At 40.4% G+C, this 18,542-nt stretch overlaps 1 protein-coding gene across 1 annotated transcript in view; it reads right to left on the minus strand.

Annotated features, from left to right (window-relative positions):
* Window positions 1-6,524: 6,524 nt before the first annotated feature.
* Window positions 6,525-18,542, minus strand: part of LOC128691447 (uncharacterized) — a 34,390-nt gene continuing 22,372 nt past the window's right edge. The window contains exon 2 of the mRNA XM_053780316.2: window positions 6,525-9,117. Coding sequence (XP_053636291.2) covers window positions 6,597-7,475 — 879 coding nt within the window. The 5' untranslated portion in view covers window positions 7,476-9,117 and the 3' untranslated portion in view covers window positions 6,525-6,596. The remainder of the gene's footprint in view (window positions 9,118-18,542) is intronic.

Consider the following 18,542-nt stretch of genomic DNA (forward strand, 5'->3'; position numbering starts at 1 on the left):
TGATAACATTTTGGTCCGACTTGGACCATTAACTAGTAACACATGCACGCGTGTGCACACACACACACACACACACACACACACACACACACACACACACACACGTGGCTAGTTAAAGGTCTGAGCCAAACGTCTGACTAGTTAACCCTTTGGCTGTTTTGGTCGTATATACACGTCTTACGAGCCAATGTGTTTGACGTATTAATACGCCAAAATTCTAGTGGCTTCAAATCAAGCAGGAGAAAGCTGGTAGGCCCACATTTGAGACAATGGGTATCCATGGTCAGTGTGCGCCATATAAAAAAAAAATTGCGGAGCCAGCGGTGCATTGTGGGAATGCCATTTCAGTAGTCCTTGTTCAGCATACCTAGAGGTAAGAAATATGTGACTCCTGGCAAATCTGGGACTTCTCTTCCCAAGTGATCACTCTAGCACAGATGGAAGTGTCAGTGAAGATCAATTTCATGGTTTGAAGGAGTTTGTGACCAAAAGCAATGCCCAGGATACCAGAAGAAAGAGAAAGGAGAATGAAAGAGAATGAAGGAGAATGAAAGAATGAAATAGGAGAAAGAAGGAGAAAGGAGAAGAAAGAAAGAAGAAGAAAGATAATTAGGTAGGAGGATGAAGGGGAAGCAAGCATTGGACCCCATTGTTTTGACAGGCAGTAGGGGGAGTGAGTAATGGTACAATATGTCATTTTGACAGCTGCCAGAACCTGATTCAGCACATTTAGAGGTGTGTGTGTACACACACACACACACACACACACACACACACACACACACACACACACACACACACACACACACACACACACACAAAAGAATATATTGTTGAAGGAAACTGAAGGTATGGTACACCAACTCTGATAGAATAACGAATAAGTGGGAGGAGTGGCATGAATCACAGAGGCATCACCAGACATCATAGCTCTCATAGAAACCAAGCTCACGGGAATCATAACAGATGCCATCTTTCCAAGTGGATATCAGATCCTGAGGAAAGACAGAGGAAACAGAGAGGGGGGAGGAGTGACACTGCTCATCAAAAGCCAAAGGGATTTTGAGGAGCTGGAGAGAGAAGACAGAGGAGAAGCAAGGGATTACATATCAGAAACACTTCAGACTGGAGCTTCCAAAATGGTGATTGCCATGATGTATAACCCACCACAGAATAGCCAAGGCAAGAATATGATGAGAGTAACAGAGCAATGGTTGACACACAGGCTGAAATGGCAAGAAGAGTCCACGTGGGCAGGGCAAAATTACTGATTGTAGGTAACTTCAATCACAAAAAAATTTACTGGAAAAACCTGGAGCCACATGGGGACCTAGAAACATGGAGGGCTAAGATGATGGAGGTGGTACTGGAAAACCTCATGCATCAACACCTAAAGGACACTACCAGAGAGAGAGGAGAGGACGAACCAGCAAGACTGGACATAGTATTCACTCTGAGTAGTGCAGATATTGAGGACATCACATATGAAAAACCCCTTGGGGCTAATGATCATGTAGTTCTGAGCTTCGAATACATAGTAGAGGTACAAGTGGAGAGGAAAGAAGGAAGAGCAGGACAAATGAAGCCAAACTATAAGAGAGGGGACTACATGGGCATAAGGAATTTCCTGCAGGAGGTTCAATGGGAAAGAGAGTTGGTAGGAAAGTCAGTAAATGAAATGTTGGACTACATAACAACAAAATGCAAGGAGGCAGAGGAAAGGCTTGTTCCCAGGGGTAACAGAAAAAATAGGAAGACCAGAATGAGCCCTTGGTGTAGAGAGGCCAAAACCAAGTGTGCTAGAGAATAGAAGAAAGTTAGAAATTATTAGACTCAGTGAAAAAAGTATGTAGATGGCCAAGATAGGTTGTAAGCAATTAAATGTGCTACACTAGCAAACATTAAAGTTACAAGAAAATGTGATAACCTTATTGATGACATGGAAAACTTTTACTGGTGTGGACTGAAGATCAAACTAGTCACAGTGTGCCTTTAAGCCAAGCCATTATCCAGTCCAAGGCCCTAAGTCACTTCAATTCTATGAAGGCTGGGAGAGGTGAGGAAGCTGCTGAAGATAAATTAGAAGCTAGCAGAGGCTGGTTTCAAAGGTTTAGGGAAGGAAGCTAGCTTCCCATCATCAAAGTGCAGGGTGAAGCAGCAAGCGCCAATACTTTAGCTGCAGAAAATTATCCATATGAGCTAGCTGGAATAATCAAATGTGGTGGATGTACCAAGCAATAGATTTTTAATATGGATGAAACTGCATCAGTTTGGAAGATGCCCTCTAGGACACTGCTAAAGAAGAGAAGGTACTGGAAGTGCCTGGCTTCACAGCTGCAAAAGACAGGCTAACATTCTTGCTAGGGGCTAATGCAGCTCAGAGAATCCTATGTAGTGCCCTAAAGAACTATGCAAAAGGTAGCCTCCCTGTTCATTTTAAATACAATTCCAAAACTTGAATGACTGCCGATCTTCTCATAAACCAGTTCACAGACTATTTTAACCCTACAACTGAGGTTCACCACAAAGAAAAGAACATTCCTTTTAATGTTTTACTTCTTGTAGGTTGTGTCTATGTCTGCAAGCACAACTTCATTACTGCAACCGATGTACCAGGGTATAATTGCAGCCTTTAACCCTTTGAGGGTTTTGGTCGTACTAGTACGTCTTACGCGTAGGGGTTTTTGACGTACTAGTATGCATAAATTCTAGCGGCCTCAAATCTAGTGGGAGAAAGCTGGTAGGCCTTCATATGAAAGAATGGGTCTATGTGGTCAGTGTGCACAGTCTAAAAAAAATCCTGCAGCACACAGTGCATAATGAGAAAAAAAAACTTTGACAATTTTTTTGGAATAAATCAGCGACTTTGCAGTGTATTTTCGTATGGTATTTATTGTTGTATTCTAGTTTTCTTGGTCTCATTTTATAGAATGGAAGACATATTACAGAAATTGAGATGATTTTGACTGGTTTTACAATGAAAGGTGCCTTGAAATTGAGCTCAAAGAAGCAGAAATGTTCGATTTTTACCAAACTTCAAAAGTAAACAAATCGTGCCAAGCGTGCAATACACGTCAACTGGTGAGACTAATATTCTTTCACTAGTGCACCAATAATATTTATACCATTTTTTACACTAATGCAGTAGTCTGCATAATAGTAAATCTTATATTTTTTATGAGAATAAAAATTCAAAGTGGAAAGCAAAAGAATATAAGAGGGGCCTTGAGACGTGACTAATGACTAGAGGAAATGTCATTTTAGTGCCAGGAATGTCTTTCTTGTTTATTCTGGACCCTATTCGGAAATTGGCATCTTTTGAAATTTGTGTGAAATTGGCAAAATTGCTAAATTCTGACCACTGTACTGGATAGTTGAATTTCATAAATGGGTGGTTTCTTGCACCCATTCAATAGGAAAAATGGAGTTCTAGCGAAATATTCATGTTTTTTGTCGACTAGTACAGTGAAATTGGCCGAAAATGGGGCTCAAAGTGGGCAAAATCGCCGATGCATAAACATCGCCGAGACCACTAACTTTGCGAGAGCATAATTCCGTAAGTTTTCTATCAAATTTCAAACTTTTGGTGTCTTTATGATCGGGAAAAGATTCTCTATCTTTTCATAAGAGAAAATAATTTTTTTTTTTTTAAATTTGGCCGACCCTGAGAACGAGTTTCGGAGAGGGCCTGTCGACCCTCAAAGGGTTAAGTCTTATCACCTAACAAGAACTTTCACTAAGCTTGTAAATGTCTTAGTGATAAAATGCCTGGCCCTAAACAAAATAAATTAAAAGGTTTCAGGATTTTCGATGGTAGTAAAAATATTAGAGATGTATGGAATGAAGCAAAAGAAACTACACTGAAGGTGTATGGAAGAATCTAATTCCTGAACTTATGGACAATTTTGAAGGCTTTGAAAATCCAGTGGAGGATGTCACTACAAATCAATGGATATGATATAGGAATTATAATTGGAAGTCTGAGGATATGGAAGAATTGCTTCTCTCTCATGATAAGGCCCTAACAGATAAATATCTGATTGAAGAGCAAAGAAAAAAAGTTTCATAAAGAGAAGATCCATGATAGTTCTGTTGCCATTTAAAAAATGATATCCAAGGATTTGAAAGAAGCTATCAGCCATGTAGAAATGGCAATGGCAAATTTGAGAAGACTGATCCAAATATCAAAATAAGTTTAAAAACGAATGCAACCCCTTTTAAATGGTGTTAAGTGCTATAAAGAAATTTTAAGGGAAAGGAGACAAAAATCCATGAGGCAAAGTTTACTGCTTTCCTACATTAAGAAAGTATGATGGTAACCTTCAACAGCAACAGTTAGCCTTGAACAGCCTTCACCATCAACCACAACACACACTTCACCCAAGTTTCCATCAAAACGAATAAAATTAAAGATAAAGATTTTATTTCTTGAAGTGTCAGAGGATGAAGATGTGTCATCTTCTCCTGACTTCCTACAACAAATACTACTCACCTCTCACCCTACATTAACCCTTTGACTCTTCTGGTCGTATATATACGTCTTACGAGCCACCGTTTTTGACGTGTATACGTATACTCATAAATTCTAGCGGCTTCAAATCAAGCAGGAGAAAGCTGGTATGCCCACATGTGAGAGAATGAGTCTGTGTAGTCAGTGTACACCATATGAAAAAAATCTGCAGCACGTAGTGTATAACGAAAAAAAAAACTGACCGTTCTTTTAAATTAACCCCTTCAGGGTCCAAGGCCAAAATCTGAAGTGGTGCTCCAGTGTCCAAGAAATTTTGAAAACAAAAATCATTATTTTTTCTTACAGAATTAAAGAGCATATTTTTGTGAAGGTAATAAGACAAAAAAAAAAATCTGATCAGTACTTACCGAGATACAGTGCCAAGAAGTTTGTCAAAAATGATGTGGTGGCGGCAACATTGACAAATTCCACATACGCGCATTACATTATTTTGCGTTTTTTATTGTTTTTTCTTTTCTTTTCCAATTTTTTTCTATTCCTACTAACATTTGGGGCCTGAGAGACCAATACTGTATATAATGTATATATATAAACTCACTGTATTGAACACAATAACCGCACTAAATTTATTATCATATTATTGTTTACCACTGTTGTTTATTACAATAAACATGCACAAATATTGTATAATACTAATGTTCTATCATATATTTACATATTTACAATCACTGGACATGGTTTTAGAACTGCTGGAGCTTGTGGAACTCCTTGAAACAAGGCACCATGCACAGAGGCACCTTACATTCCTCACACATAAACCGAGTGTCTTTGCGTCTTTGTTACCGTCGTTTTGTTTGTGCACAGATGATGCATCTCTTCTGAGCAAATTTCTTCTGAGTTGAAGGAAGTTGTATTATGAAATGATCACCTTCCCTCCTCAAACGCTTGGGTATATCCTGAGGAATTCGAGGACCGTGTTGTATAGCAGGTGTTGTTACCTGGTACTTCATTATGAGTTGTCTGACAACAGACAAACAAAATTCACCATACGGTGGTCTGTTGCCAGTCTTTATTTGGTACATATTATATGCATTGAGCATTGAAATGTCCATGAGATGGAAGAAAAGTTTCATGTACCACTTGTAACTCTTACGAACACAGTCAACAAAAACAATCTGCATGTCACATTTGTCAACCAAGCGCATGTTTTGTGTATAATCAATCACTGTCACTGGTTTTCGAATACGTTCATTAGTCACTCGATCAACTTTGCCACTGTCTTGCATTTCATTACGGTGAATGGTTGTCAACAATGTGACATCTCGTTTGTCATGCCACCGTAATGCCATGATGTCATTGGCAGTAAACACCTGCACGTCATCACCACGAGCACCTGCGTTGAGCCTGGGCATATGTTTACGATTAGAACGCACTGTGCCACACACATCTGTCTTGTTCACTCGCATGAAATCACTGAGTAATGGGCTTGTGTACCAGTTATCGGTATATAATGTATGCCCCTTACCAAGATAAGGTGCCATCATGTTTCTCACTACGTCACCTGAGATACCCAATAACATCTTGGTATCTTTCAATGCTTTACTACCCGTGTATACAACAATATCCAACACCAGGCCACTGTCACAATCACAGAGTACAAACAGTTTTATACCAAAGCGTTTCCTCTTGCTCGGTATATACTGCTTGAATGACAGTCTACCTTTGAACAAAATCAAAGACTCGTCAATTACAAGATTCTTGAATGGATAAAAGTATATGCTGAACTTTTGTTTGAGATACATGAAAACATTTCTAATCTTGTATAACCTGTCACTTCTGTCAGGCCTGGTTTTGTCAGAGAAGTGCAACATACGTAAGAGTAAGATAAACCTGTTCACTGGTATGATTTCACTGAAGACCGGGGTAGAAATTAGCTGATCTGTGGACCAGTATGCTTTTATATTATGCTTATAGATGTGAGGCATAAGCATTATTGTTGCAAAAAGCAAATACATTTCCGCAACAGTCGTCTCTTTCCACCTGTGTAGTCTTGACTGTGGTGATAAGATCGTATTTGCCATGGTGTACTCAAAATACTTATTACTTTCCCTGACAATAATTTCCATCAATGGCTGGTCAAAGAATAATTCAAAGAATTCCAGTTCATTGGCCATGGTTCCAAGGGGACAAGTAGGTAGAATTCCACTTTGAGAGTCATCAAAGTGGTGAGGCTTGGGAACAAAATTGGGATTTTGCTGCCAATCCCACATGCTGGTGGATACTGGACATCATAGGCTGGTTGTGCGGGTGGTTGTGGTGGGCTGGTGGCTGGCGCTCTGCTTTGTCCTTGAACTGATGAGTCAGCAGCGTGGGTCCCAGCGTGGCCTGGTGAGTCACGCATGGCGGTGCCACTACCATCACCACTAACACCATCCACTGATGCCTGTGGTCTATCCATGCCAAGTGTAGCCACATCATCCTCACTATCACTACCTAAAACTGGTGTTGGGCCACGGGATGTACTCCGGGATGTACTCCGGGATGTACTCCGGGATGTACTCCGGGATGTACTCCGTCCCCTGGGCACAGCATAGGGTACACTACCCGAGCGCATGCAGTGGTGAACATACCGACGCTTCACTGGTGAATATGATTCCTCACTATCACTACTCGAATGATCGTCGAGCGCAATAAAATCACAATCCACGTCACTATCATCATCATTACTGAAGTCAGAGGCCTGGCCACACGAAAATATTAGTTTTCTCTTGCGATGAGGAACAACCGACCGTGAGTCACGAGTGCCCACACCAGAGGTAGAAGGTTGAGGATCGTCAGGGTTTTCTGCACTATTATCGATATCCTGGTCATTCTTTTCGGTCACTAACTGATCAAAGCCGTAGAATTCGTCTTCAATTCCACTTCCATCAGTGTCAGAACTATCAGATAGGAAGAGGAGAGTCCCAATTTTCCGGGGAGTGAGAGCTGACTTGCGACGAGGCATGGTGAACAAGGGTAACTGAGCCAGCGTTCCCACAATGCTATGCGGGCGCCCAGATTTTTTGTTTATGGCGCACACTCACCACACAGACCCGTTCTCTCACATGTAGGCCTATGAGCGTTTTCGCACTAAATTTGATGGCGCTAGAATTTTGGCATAGATCTATGGTTTGGACACTCAACGTGAAGCCGTAGATCTACGGGACGGACCCTGAAAAGGTTAAAATGCCGACTTTGTGGCCTGTTTTCGTATAGTATTTATGGTTGTATTCTCGTTTTCTTGGTCTCATTTGATAGAATGGAAAACATATTATAGAAATAGAGGTGATTTTGATTGGTTTTGCTATGAAAAGAACCTTGAAATGGAGCTTAAATTAGCAGAAATGTTTGATTTTTGCAGATGTTCAAAAGTAAACAAATGATGTCATTTTCCAATAAATGTCCAAGTAACCATTCTAATATGCAGTCATGAATGGGTTGACATTATTTATATAATTATTACAATATTGCGGTAGTCTGCATAACAGTAAATCTTCTATTTTTTGTTTGAATAAAAATTCAAAATAGAAAGCAAGAGTAATATCAGAGGAGCCTGGAAACGTGACTGATGAACAAAGAAAATGTTATTTTAGAGCCAGGAATGTCTGCATTGTTTATTCTGGACCCTATTTTGAAATTGTCATATTTTTTTTAATTTTCATGAAATTGGCCAAATTGCAAATTTCTGACCACGTTATTGGGTAGTTGAAATCAGTAAATGGGCAGTTTCTTGTACTCAATCGAGAGAAAATATGGAGTTCTAAAGAAATAGCTATGAGTTTGGTCAACTGGAACAATGGTATTAGCCGAAAATAGGGCTCAAAGTGGGCAAAATCGCCAATTTGTAAATACTGCTGAGGTTGCTAACTTCACGTGAGCATAATTCCGTCAGTTTTCTATCAAACTTCGTTCTTTTGGTGTCATTACAATTGGGAAAAGATTCTCTATCATTTCATAAGATTTTTTTTTTTTTTTTTTTTTGAAATTTTGAAACACCAGGAGACACCTCAGGATTTGGGGTTGCAACAGTCAAGAGGTTAAGACTACAAATATTTTAAGGCAAGTAATAAGTGTACTGTATATGCATTTTACTTTTTTACTGTTATTTTATACCTATCTAGAAACCCATCAGTTACACAACCCAGGGCAACATGGGTTTAGAACAGGTCGCTCCTGTCTGTCTCAACTACTGGATCACTATGACAAGGTCCTAAATGCACTAGAAGACAAAAAGAATGCAGATGTAATATATACAGACTTTGCAAAAGCCTTCGACAAGTGTGACCATGGCGTAATAGCGCACAAAATGCGCGCTAAAGGAATAACAGGAAAAGTCGGTCGATGGATCTATAATTTCCTCACTAACAGAACACAGAGAGTAGTCGTCAACAGAGTAAAGTCCGAGGCAGCTACGGTGAAAAGCTCTGTTCCTCAAGGCACAGTACTAGCTCCCATCTTGTTCCTCATCCTCATATCCGACATAGACAAGGATGTCAGCCACAGCACCGTGTCTTCCTTTGCAGATGACACCCGAATCTGCATGACAGTGTCTTCCATTGCAGACACTGCAAGGCTCCAGGCGGACATCAACCAAATCTTTCAGTCGGCTGCAGAAAACAATATGAAGTTCAACAATGAGAAATTTCAATTACTCAGATATGGTAAACATGAGGAAATTAAATCTTCATCAGAGTACAAAACAAATTCTGGCCACAAAATAGAGCGAAACACCAACGTCAAAGACCTGGGAGTGATCATGTCGGAGGATCTCACCTTCAAGGACCATAACATTGTATCAATCGCATCTGCTAGAAAAATGACAGGATGGATAATGAGAACCTTCAAAACTAGGGAGGCCAAGCCCATGATGACACTCTTCAGGTCACTTGTTCTATCTAGGCTGGAATATTGCTGCACTCTAACAGCATCTTTCAAGGCAGGTGAAATTGCCGACCTAGAAAATGTACAGAGAACTTTCACGGCGCGCATAACGGAGATAAAACACCTCAATTACTGGGAGCGCTTGAGGTTTCTAAACCTGTATTCCCTGGAACGCAGGAGGGAGAGATACATGATTATATACACCTGGAAAATCCTAGAGGGACTAGTACCGAACTTGCACACGAAAATCACTCACTACGAAAGCAAAAGACTTGGCAGACGATGCACCATCCCCCCAATGAAGAGCAGGGGTGTCACTAGCACGTTAAGAGACCATACAATAAGTGTCAGGGGCCCGAGACTGTTCAACTGCCTCCCAGCACACATAAGGGGGATTACCAACAGACCCCTGGCAGTCTTCAAGCTGGCACTGGACAAGCACCTAAAGTCAGTTCCTGATCAGCCGGGCTGTGGCTCGTACGTTGGTTTGCGTGCAGCCAGCAGCAACAGCCTGGTTTATCAGGCGCTGATCCACCAGGAGGCCTGGTCACAGACCGGGCCGCGGGGGCGTTGACCCCCGAAACTCTCTCCAGGTAAACTCCAGGTTCTATTGCTAACTTAATATATGATAGTGTTAACATGTTATCAGGCATTTATATGCCTGATAACATGCATTTATATTTTATGGTGGTAACCTGGAACCTAACCTGCTGTGTAAGCAGGGCCCTCCTGTATGAGGTTCTCAACTTTTTTTCCTAGTATTACTGATTCTTAATTGTAATTCACATGTTTTTGGTACATTTCAGTATACTACATCATATTCTTATTTTCCACTACATTGTAGTTTTATGTTATTTTTTATATAATCAAAACTAGCATTCATCTTGTACATGTATTTTAATATTGACCTTCAACTAAATCTACTTGTCTGCTTTCTATAAAATCATTTTTTTCCAGATCATAACTGCAGCAACACCAAGAATATATCAGTATTTAATTAAAATGTCAGATCCCTGGGTAAACACTGACAATACTGCAGTCATAAATTCATTATGATAATACAACTTTCATTTTTCTTACAGAAATTTGGCTTAAATGCAACATATAGGCATTTTAAGCTTAGACAGCAGCATAAATGCAGACTGATCAAATGTGAGGTGGAATTGCTATCTACTACACTAATGAGTTGAGATGAATTACTCAAAATACAGTGGGAGATGAATTTGGCAAATATATATTTGTGCAATTTACAACCAAAAATTTAAAAACCCTCAATTATAATCGAAACTGTCTACAGGTTTCCACATACTAATATTGCCACCTTCAGTGTCAACCTTAATAAAAACTTTTATCATAAACAATAAACTGAACAAGCATCACTTAATTGTTCAAGACTTCAACATCAACCTCATACAAGTTGAAGATCTGCAAGCAATTCCACAAGAATTTCTGAGATAACCGCATCCTCACTTGATCATATCTGGACCAACATAACTCCTCTGAAAACAGAACTAATCACAGACTGACACTATAACTGATCTCTACCCTACCTTTCTTGTAAAAAATATGAAAATTATCACTCAAAATAATCAAATCTCATTCCAGCTCAATGCTGAGACATCAGTTAATAACTACACAGCAGTCAGTGACACTGGCAATCTTGCTATTAACAGTGCCCATGGCAGAGAAACTTTACTAACAATCTTGACATGGACACAAGCATCTGTGTTTTCATTTTTAACACACTGGCCTTCTACCAAAGTAAGGTGACCCAGAAAAAAAAAAACACATTCACTATCATTCATTCAGTTGCTGTCTTGTCAGAAGTGTGATGACATAATTCAAAGTAGTGCTGTAATAAAATGGTGAAGGAGTGTTGTTATTTATTAAGGGCTACAACTAATTGAGCTATACAAGCCCTTCTCTCAAAGGTATAGAGGGTCACTATGACTCAATAAGGAATAGGCTGTTGTGACCCTATAAACTACAAATAAACCTTTTTATAGTTACACAACTTTCTCATTTAACCCCTAAACCACATAAGACCCAGAAAAAAGTTTTAACATGGTAAAATTAAAAAAAAAATCTTAACCATTTCAAAGAGTACCTTTTTCCAAGTAGAATAAAACAAACAAAAGAGAAATCCAATGAAAACTTACTAATTTACGAAGTGCTGATGATGGCAAAAAGTGATCCATTGACGGCAACACTTGACATAAAAGTGCTAAGCATTATTTATGTTTTTTAATTTTTCAAAGTCAAATTATCACTTTTCATTTTCTTGGTTTTCAAGAGCTTTTAGTAGTGAAAACAGGCAGAGAAACACATCACACCATAACGTCATTATCAACATTCCCATTATATAGTACTATATAATACTATATAAAACAGGCAGAGAAACACATCACACCATAACGTCATTATCAACATTCCCATTATATAGTACTATATAATACTATATAGTACTATATAGGTAGTAGGTTGGTAGACAGCAACCACCCAGGGAAGTACTACCGTCCTGCCAGATGACTGTGAAACAAAAACCTGTAACTGTTTTGCATGATGGTAGGATTGCTGGTTTCTTTTTCTGTCTCATAAACACGCTAAGATAACAGGGATATCTTGCTACTCCTACTTACACTTTGGTCACACTTCACAGACACGCACATGCATATATATATATACATACATCTAGGTTTTTCTCCTTTTTCTAAATAGCTCTTGTTCTTTTTTATTTCTTCTATTGTCCATGGGGAAGTGGAAAAGAATCTTTCCTCCGTAAGCCATGCGTGTCGTATGAGGCGACTAAAATGCCGGGAGCAATGGGCTAGTAACCCCTTCTCCTGTATACAATTACTAAAAAAGAGAAGAAGAAAAACTTTATAAAACTGGGTTGCTTAAATGTGCGTGGATGTAGTGCGGATGACAAGAAACAGATGATTGCTGATGTTATGAATGAAAAGAAGTTGGATGTCCTGGCCCTAAGCGAAACAAAGCTGAAGGGGGTAGGAGAGTTTCAGTGGGGGGAAATAAATGGGATTAAATCTGGAGTATCTGAGAGAGTTAGAGCAAAGGAAGGGGTAGCAGTAATGTTAAATGATCAGTTATGGAAGGAGAAAAGAGAATATGAATGTGTAAATTCAAGAATTATGTGGATTAAAGTAAAGGTTGGATGCGAGAAGTGGGTCATAATAAGCGTGTATGCACCTGGAGAAGAGAGGAATGCAGAGGAGAGAGAGAGATTTTGGGAGATGTTAAGTGAATGTATAGGAGCCTTTGAACCAAGTGAGAGAGTAATTGTGGTAGGGGACTTGAATGCTAAAGTAGGAGAAACTTTTAGAGAGGGTGTGGTAGGTAAGTTTGGGGTGCCAGGTGTAAATGATAATGGGAGCCCTTTGATTGAACTTTGTATAGAAAGGGGTTTAGTTATAGGTAATACATATTTTAAGAAAAAGAGGATAAATAAGTATACACGATATGATGTAGGGCGAAATGACAGTAGTTTGTTGGATTATGTATTGGTAGATAAAAGACTGTTGAGTAGACTTCAGGATGTACATGTTTATAGAGGGGCCACAGATATATCAGATCACTTTCTAGTTGTAGCTACACTGAGAGTAAAAGGTAGATGGGATACAAGGAGAATAGAAGCATCAGGGAAGAGAGAGGTGAAGGTTTATAAACTAAAAGAGGAGGCAGTTAGGGTAAGATATAAACAGCTATTGGAGGATAGATGGGCTAATGAGAGCATAGGCAATGGGGTCGAAGAGGTATGGGGTAGGTTTAAAAATGTAGTGTTAGAGTGTTCAGCAGAAGTTTGTGGTTACAGGAAAGTGGGTGCAGGAGGGAAGAGGAGCGATTGGTGGAATGATGATGTAAAGAGAGTAGTAAGGGAGAAAAAGTTAGCATATGAGAAGTTTTTACAAAGTAGAAGTGATGCAAGGAGGGAAGAGTATATGGAGAAAAAGAGAGAAGTTAAGAGAGTGGTGAAGCAATGTAAAAAGAGAGCAAATGAGAGAGTGGGTGAGATGTTATCAACAAATTTTGTTGAAAATAAGAAAAAGTTTTGGAGTGAGATTAACAAGTTAAGAAAGCCTAGAGAACAAATGGATTTGTCAGTTAAAAATAGGAGAGGAGAGTTATTAAATGGAGAGGTAGAGGTATTGGGAAGATGGAAGGAATATTTTGAGGAATTGTTAAATGTTGATGAAGATAGGGAAGCTGTGATTTCGTGTATAGGGCAAGGAGGAATAACATCTTGTAGGAGTGAGGAAGAGCCAGTTGTGAGTGTGGGGGAAGTTCGTGAGGCAGTAGGTAAAATGAAAGGGGGTAAGGCAGCCGGGATTGATGGGATAAAGATAGAAATGTTAAAAGCAGGTGGGGATATAGTTTTGGAGTGGTTGGTGCAATTATTTAATAAATGTATGGAAGAGGGTAAGGTACCTAGGGATTGGCAGAGAGCATGCATAGTTCCTTTGTATAAAGGCAAAGGGGATAAAAGAGAGTGCAAAAATTATAGGGGGATAAGTCTGTTGAGTGTACCTGGTAAAGTGTATGGTAGAGTTATAATTGAAAGAATTAAGAGTAAGACGGAGAATAGGATAGCAGATGAACAAGGAGGCTTTAGGAAAGGTAGGGGGTGTGTGGACCAGGTGTTTACAGTGAAACATATAAGTGAACAGTATTTAGATAAGGCTAAAGAGGTCTTTGTGGCATTTATGGATTTGGAAAAGGCGTATGACAGGGTGGATAGGGGGGCAATGTGGCAGATGTTGCAAGTGTATGGTGTAGGAGGTAGGTTACTGAAAGCAGTGAAGAGTTTTTACGAGGATAGTGAGGCTCAAGTTAGAGTATGTAGGAAAGAGGGAAATTTTTTCCCAGTAAAAGTAGGCCTTAGACAAGGATGTGTGATGTCACCGTGGTTGTTTAATATATTTATAGATGGGGTTGTAAGAGAAGTAAATGCGAGGGTCTTGGCAAGAGGCGTGGAGTTAAAAGATAAAGAATCACACACAAAGTGGGAGTTGTCACAGCTGCTCATTGCCGATGACACTGTGCTCTTGGGAGATTCTTAAGAGAAGTTGCAGAGATTGGTGGATGAATTTGGTAGGGTGTGCAAAAGAAGAAAATTAAAGGTGAATACAGGAAAGAGTAAGGTTATGAGGATAACAAAAAGATTAGGTGATGAAAGATTGAATATCAGATTGGAGGGAGAGAGTATGGAGGAGGTGAACGTATTCAGATATTTGGGAGTGGACGTGTCAGCGGATGGGTCTATGAAAGATGAGGTGAATCATAGAATTGATGAGGGAAAAAGAGTGAGTGGTGCACTTAGGAGTCTGTGGAGACAAAGAACTTTGTCCTTGGAGGCAAAGAGGGGAATGTATGAGAGTATAGTTTTACCAACGCTCTTATATGGGTGTGAAGCGTGGGTGATGAATGTTGCAGCGAGGAGAAGGCTGGAGGCAGTGGAGATGTCATGTCTGAGGGCAATGTGTGGTGTGAATATAATGCAGAGAATTCGTAGTTTGGAAGTTAGGAGGAGGTGCGGGATTACCAAAACTGTTGTCCAGAGGGCTGAGGAAGGGTTGTTGAGGTGGTTCGGACATGTAGAGAGAATGGAGCGAAACAGAATGACTTCAAGAGTGTATCAGTCTGTAGTGGAAGGAAGGCGGGGTAGGGGTCGGCCTAGGAAGGGTTGGAGGGAGGGGGTAAAGGAGGTTTTGTGTGCGAGGGGCTTGGACTTCCAGCAGGCATGCGTGAGCGTGTTTGATAGGAGTGAATGGAGACAAATGGTTTTTAATACTTGATGTGCTGTTGGAGTGTGAGCAAAGTAACATTTATGAAGGGATTCAGGGAAACCGGCAGGCCGGACTTGAGTCCTGGAGATGGGAAGTACAGTGCCTGCACTCTGAAGGAGGGGTGTTAATGTTGCAGTTTAAAAACTGTAGTGTAAAGCACCCTTCTGGCAAGACAGTGATGGAGTGAATGATGGTGAAAGTTTTTCTTTTTCGGGCCACCCTGCCTTGGTGGGAATCGGCCGGTGTGATAATAATAAAAAAAAATAATACTATATAAAACAGGCAGAGAAACACATCACACCATAACGTCATTATCAACATTCCCATTATATAGTACTATATAATACTATATAAAACAGGCAGAGAAACACATCACACCATAACGTCATTATCAACATTCCCATTATATAGTACTATATAATACTATATAAAACAGGCAGAGAAACACATCACACCATAACGTCATTATCAACATTCCCATTATATAGTACTATATAATACTATATAAAACAGGCAGAGAAACACATCACACCTTCCTGTAAGCTTTTTCACCCTGAAATGTGTACCTCTTCAGTACAGGAAAGACTGTGCTATAACTTAAATTGCCAGGCATACCATCTAAAGGGGACAAAAAGATACAAAACATCCAGGCCAGGGGAAAACCTGGGTAGCCACAGCCACTCAAGAGGGAGAGGTTTTTTAGTGCCAGGAAGGAAAAAAAAACTGGCAGGAAATGGCAGAAATCGTACACCAAATCCAGTCATTCCTGGAGTGGAACCACAGTCGATGGCCTCCACTCCAAACCAACAGATACAGATACTAATGCCGGAAAAAAAATCCCCCCCCAGTACCAACAATACCACCAGTCCGATAACATTCTTCTTTGCAAATATACAGGGTCTAAAGCCAGCTACAAACAACAAAATACCTTTCATCCGTGGACTGCTTGCAGAGGCAAAGGCAATGTTCGCGGCTTTCACTGAGACCCACATAAAGGATCACTTGGACAACGAAGTATGGATCCCAGGTTACAACCTATACAGATGTGACAGAGTGAACAGGCAAAAGGGGGGGGTTGGCCTGTACATTGCAGAGTCACTTGTTTGCACAGAACTGCTTAATGCCTCAAATGACGTAGTGGAAGTTTTAGCAGTAAAGGTCGAGAACCAAAACCTAGTCATTGTGGTAGTCTACAAGCCTCCGGATGCAACATCCCAGCAATTCCAGGAACAGCTGTTAAAAATTGACCACTGTCTGGAAAATCTTCCAGCTCCTGCACCCAACATCTTGCTCCTGGGGGATTTCAACTTAAGGCACCTAAAATGGAGGAATATAGCAAATAATATTGTTGCAGAAATAACACCAGGAGGCAGCTCTGATGAAAACTCACACTCACACGAGCTTTTAAATCTCTGCACAAAATTCAATTTAAACCAGCAAATAATAGAGCCTACAAGACTGGAGAATACACTAGACCTCATCTTCACTAACAATGATGATCTGATAAGAAATGTCACCATATCAAATACAATATACTCAGATCACAACATAATTGAGGTTCAGACATGTATGCATGGAGCCCCAGACCGACAAAATGAGACTAGTCATGAGGGAGCATTCACCAAATTCAACTTCAATAACAAAAACATAAAGTGGGACCAAGTAAACCAAGTCCTAACCGATATAAGCTGGGAAGATATACTAAGCAACACAGACCCAAACTTATGCCTAGAACAGATTAACTCGGTGGCACTCGATGTATGCACAAGGCTTATTCCTCTAAGAAAAAGGAGGAGTAGATGTAAAATAGAAAGAGACAGGCGCTCCCTTTACAGGCGACGGAAAAGAATAACAGAGCGGCTAAAAGAGGTCAATATATCTGAAATGCGCAGGGAGACACTGGTCAGAGAAATAGCAAGCATCGAACTTAAGCTAAAAGAATCCTTTAGGAGTCAGGAATCGCGGGAAGAACTAAAAGCCATAAATGAAATCGAAAGAAACCCAAAGTATTTCTTCTCCTATGCCAAATCAAAATCGAGAACAACGTCCAGTATTGGGCCCCTACTTAAACAAGATGGGTCCTACACAGATGACAGCAAGGAAATGAGTGAGCTACTCAAGTCCCAATATGACTCAGTTTTTAGCAAGCCGCTAACCAGACTGAGAGTCGAAGACCAAAATGAATTTTTTATGAGAGAGCCACAAAATTTGACTAACACAAGCCTATCCGATGTTATCCTGACGCCAAATGACTTCGAACAGGCGATAAATGACATGCCCATGCACTCTGCCCCAGGGCCAGACTCATGGAACTCTGTGTTCATCAAGAACTGCAAGAAGCCCCTATCACGAGCCTTTTCCATCCTATGGAGAGGGAGCATGGACACGGGGGTCGTCCCTCAGTTACTAAAAACAACAGACATAGCCCCACTCCACAAAGGGGGCAGTAAAGCAACAGCAAAGAACTACAGACCAATAGCACTAACATCCCATATCATAAAAATCTTTGAAAGGGTCCTAAGAAGCAAGATCACCACCCATCTAGAAACCCATCAGTTACACAACCCAGGGCAACATGGGTTTAGAACAGGTCGCTCCTGTCTGTCTCAACTACTGGATCACTACGACAAGGTCCTAAATGCACTAGAAGACAAAAAGAATGCAGATGTAATATATACAGACTTTGCAAAAGCCTTCGACAAGTGTGACCATGGCGTAATAGCGCACAAAATGCGCGCTAAAGGAATAACAGGAAAAGTCGGTCGATGGATCTATAATTTCCTCACTAACAGAACACAGAGAGTAGTCGTCAACAGAGTAAAGTCCGAGGCAGCTACGGTGAAAAGCTCTGTCCCACAAGGCACAGTACTAGCTCCCATCTTGTTCCTCATCCTCATATCCGACATAGACAAGGATGTCAGCCACAGCACCGTGTCTTCCTTTGCAGATGACACCCGAATCTGCATGACAGTGTCTTCCATTGCAGACACTGCAAGGCTCCAGGCGGACATCAACCAAATCTTTCAGTGGGCTGCAGAAAACAATATGAAGTTCAACGATGAGAAATTTCAATTACTCAGATATGGTAAACATGAGGAAATTAAATCTTCATCAGAGTACAAAACAAATTCTGGCCACAAAATAGAGCGAAACACCAACGTCAAAGACCTAGGAGTGATTATGTCGGAGGATCTCACCTTCAAGGACCATAACATTGTATCAATCGCATCTGCTAGAAAAATGACAGGATGGATAATGAGAACCTTCAAAACTAGGGAGGCCAAGCCCATGATGACACTCTTCAGGTCACTTGTTCTATCTAGGCTGGAATATTGCTGCACTCTAACAGC

This window comes from Cherax quadricarinatus, unplaced genomic scaffold, assembly GCF_038502225.1.
Source record: "Cherax quadricarinatus isolate ZL_2023a unplaced genomic scaffold, ASM3850222v1 Contig619, whole genome shotgun sequence".
Lineage (NCBI taxonomy): Eukaryota > Metazoa > Arthropoda > Malacostraca > Decapoda > Parastacidae > Cherax > Cherax quadricarinatus.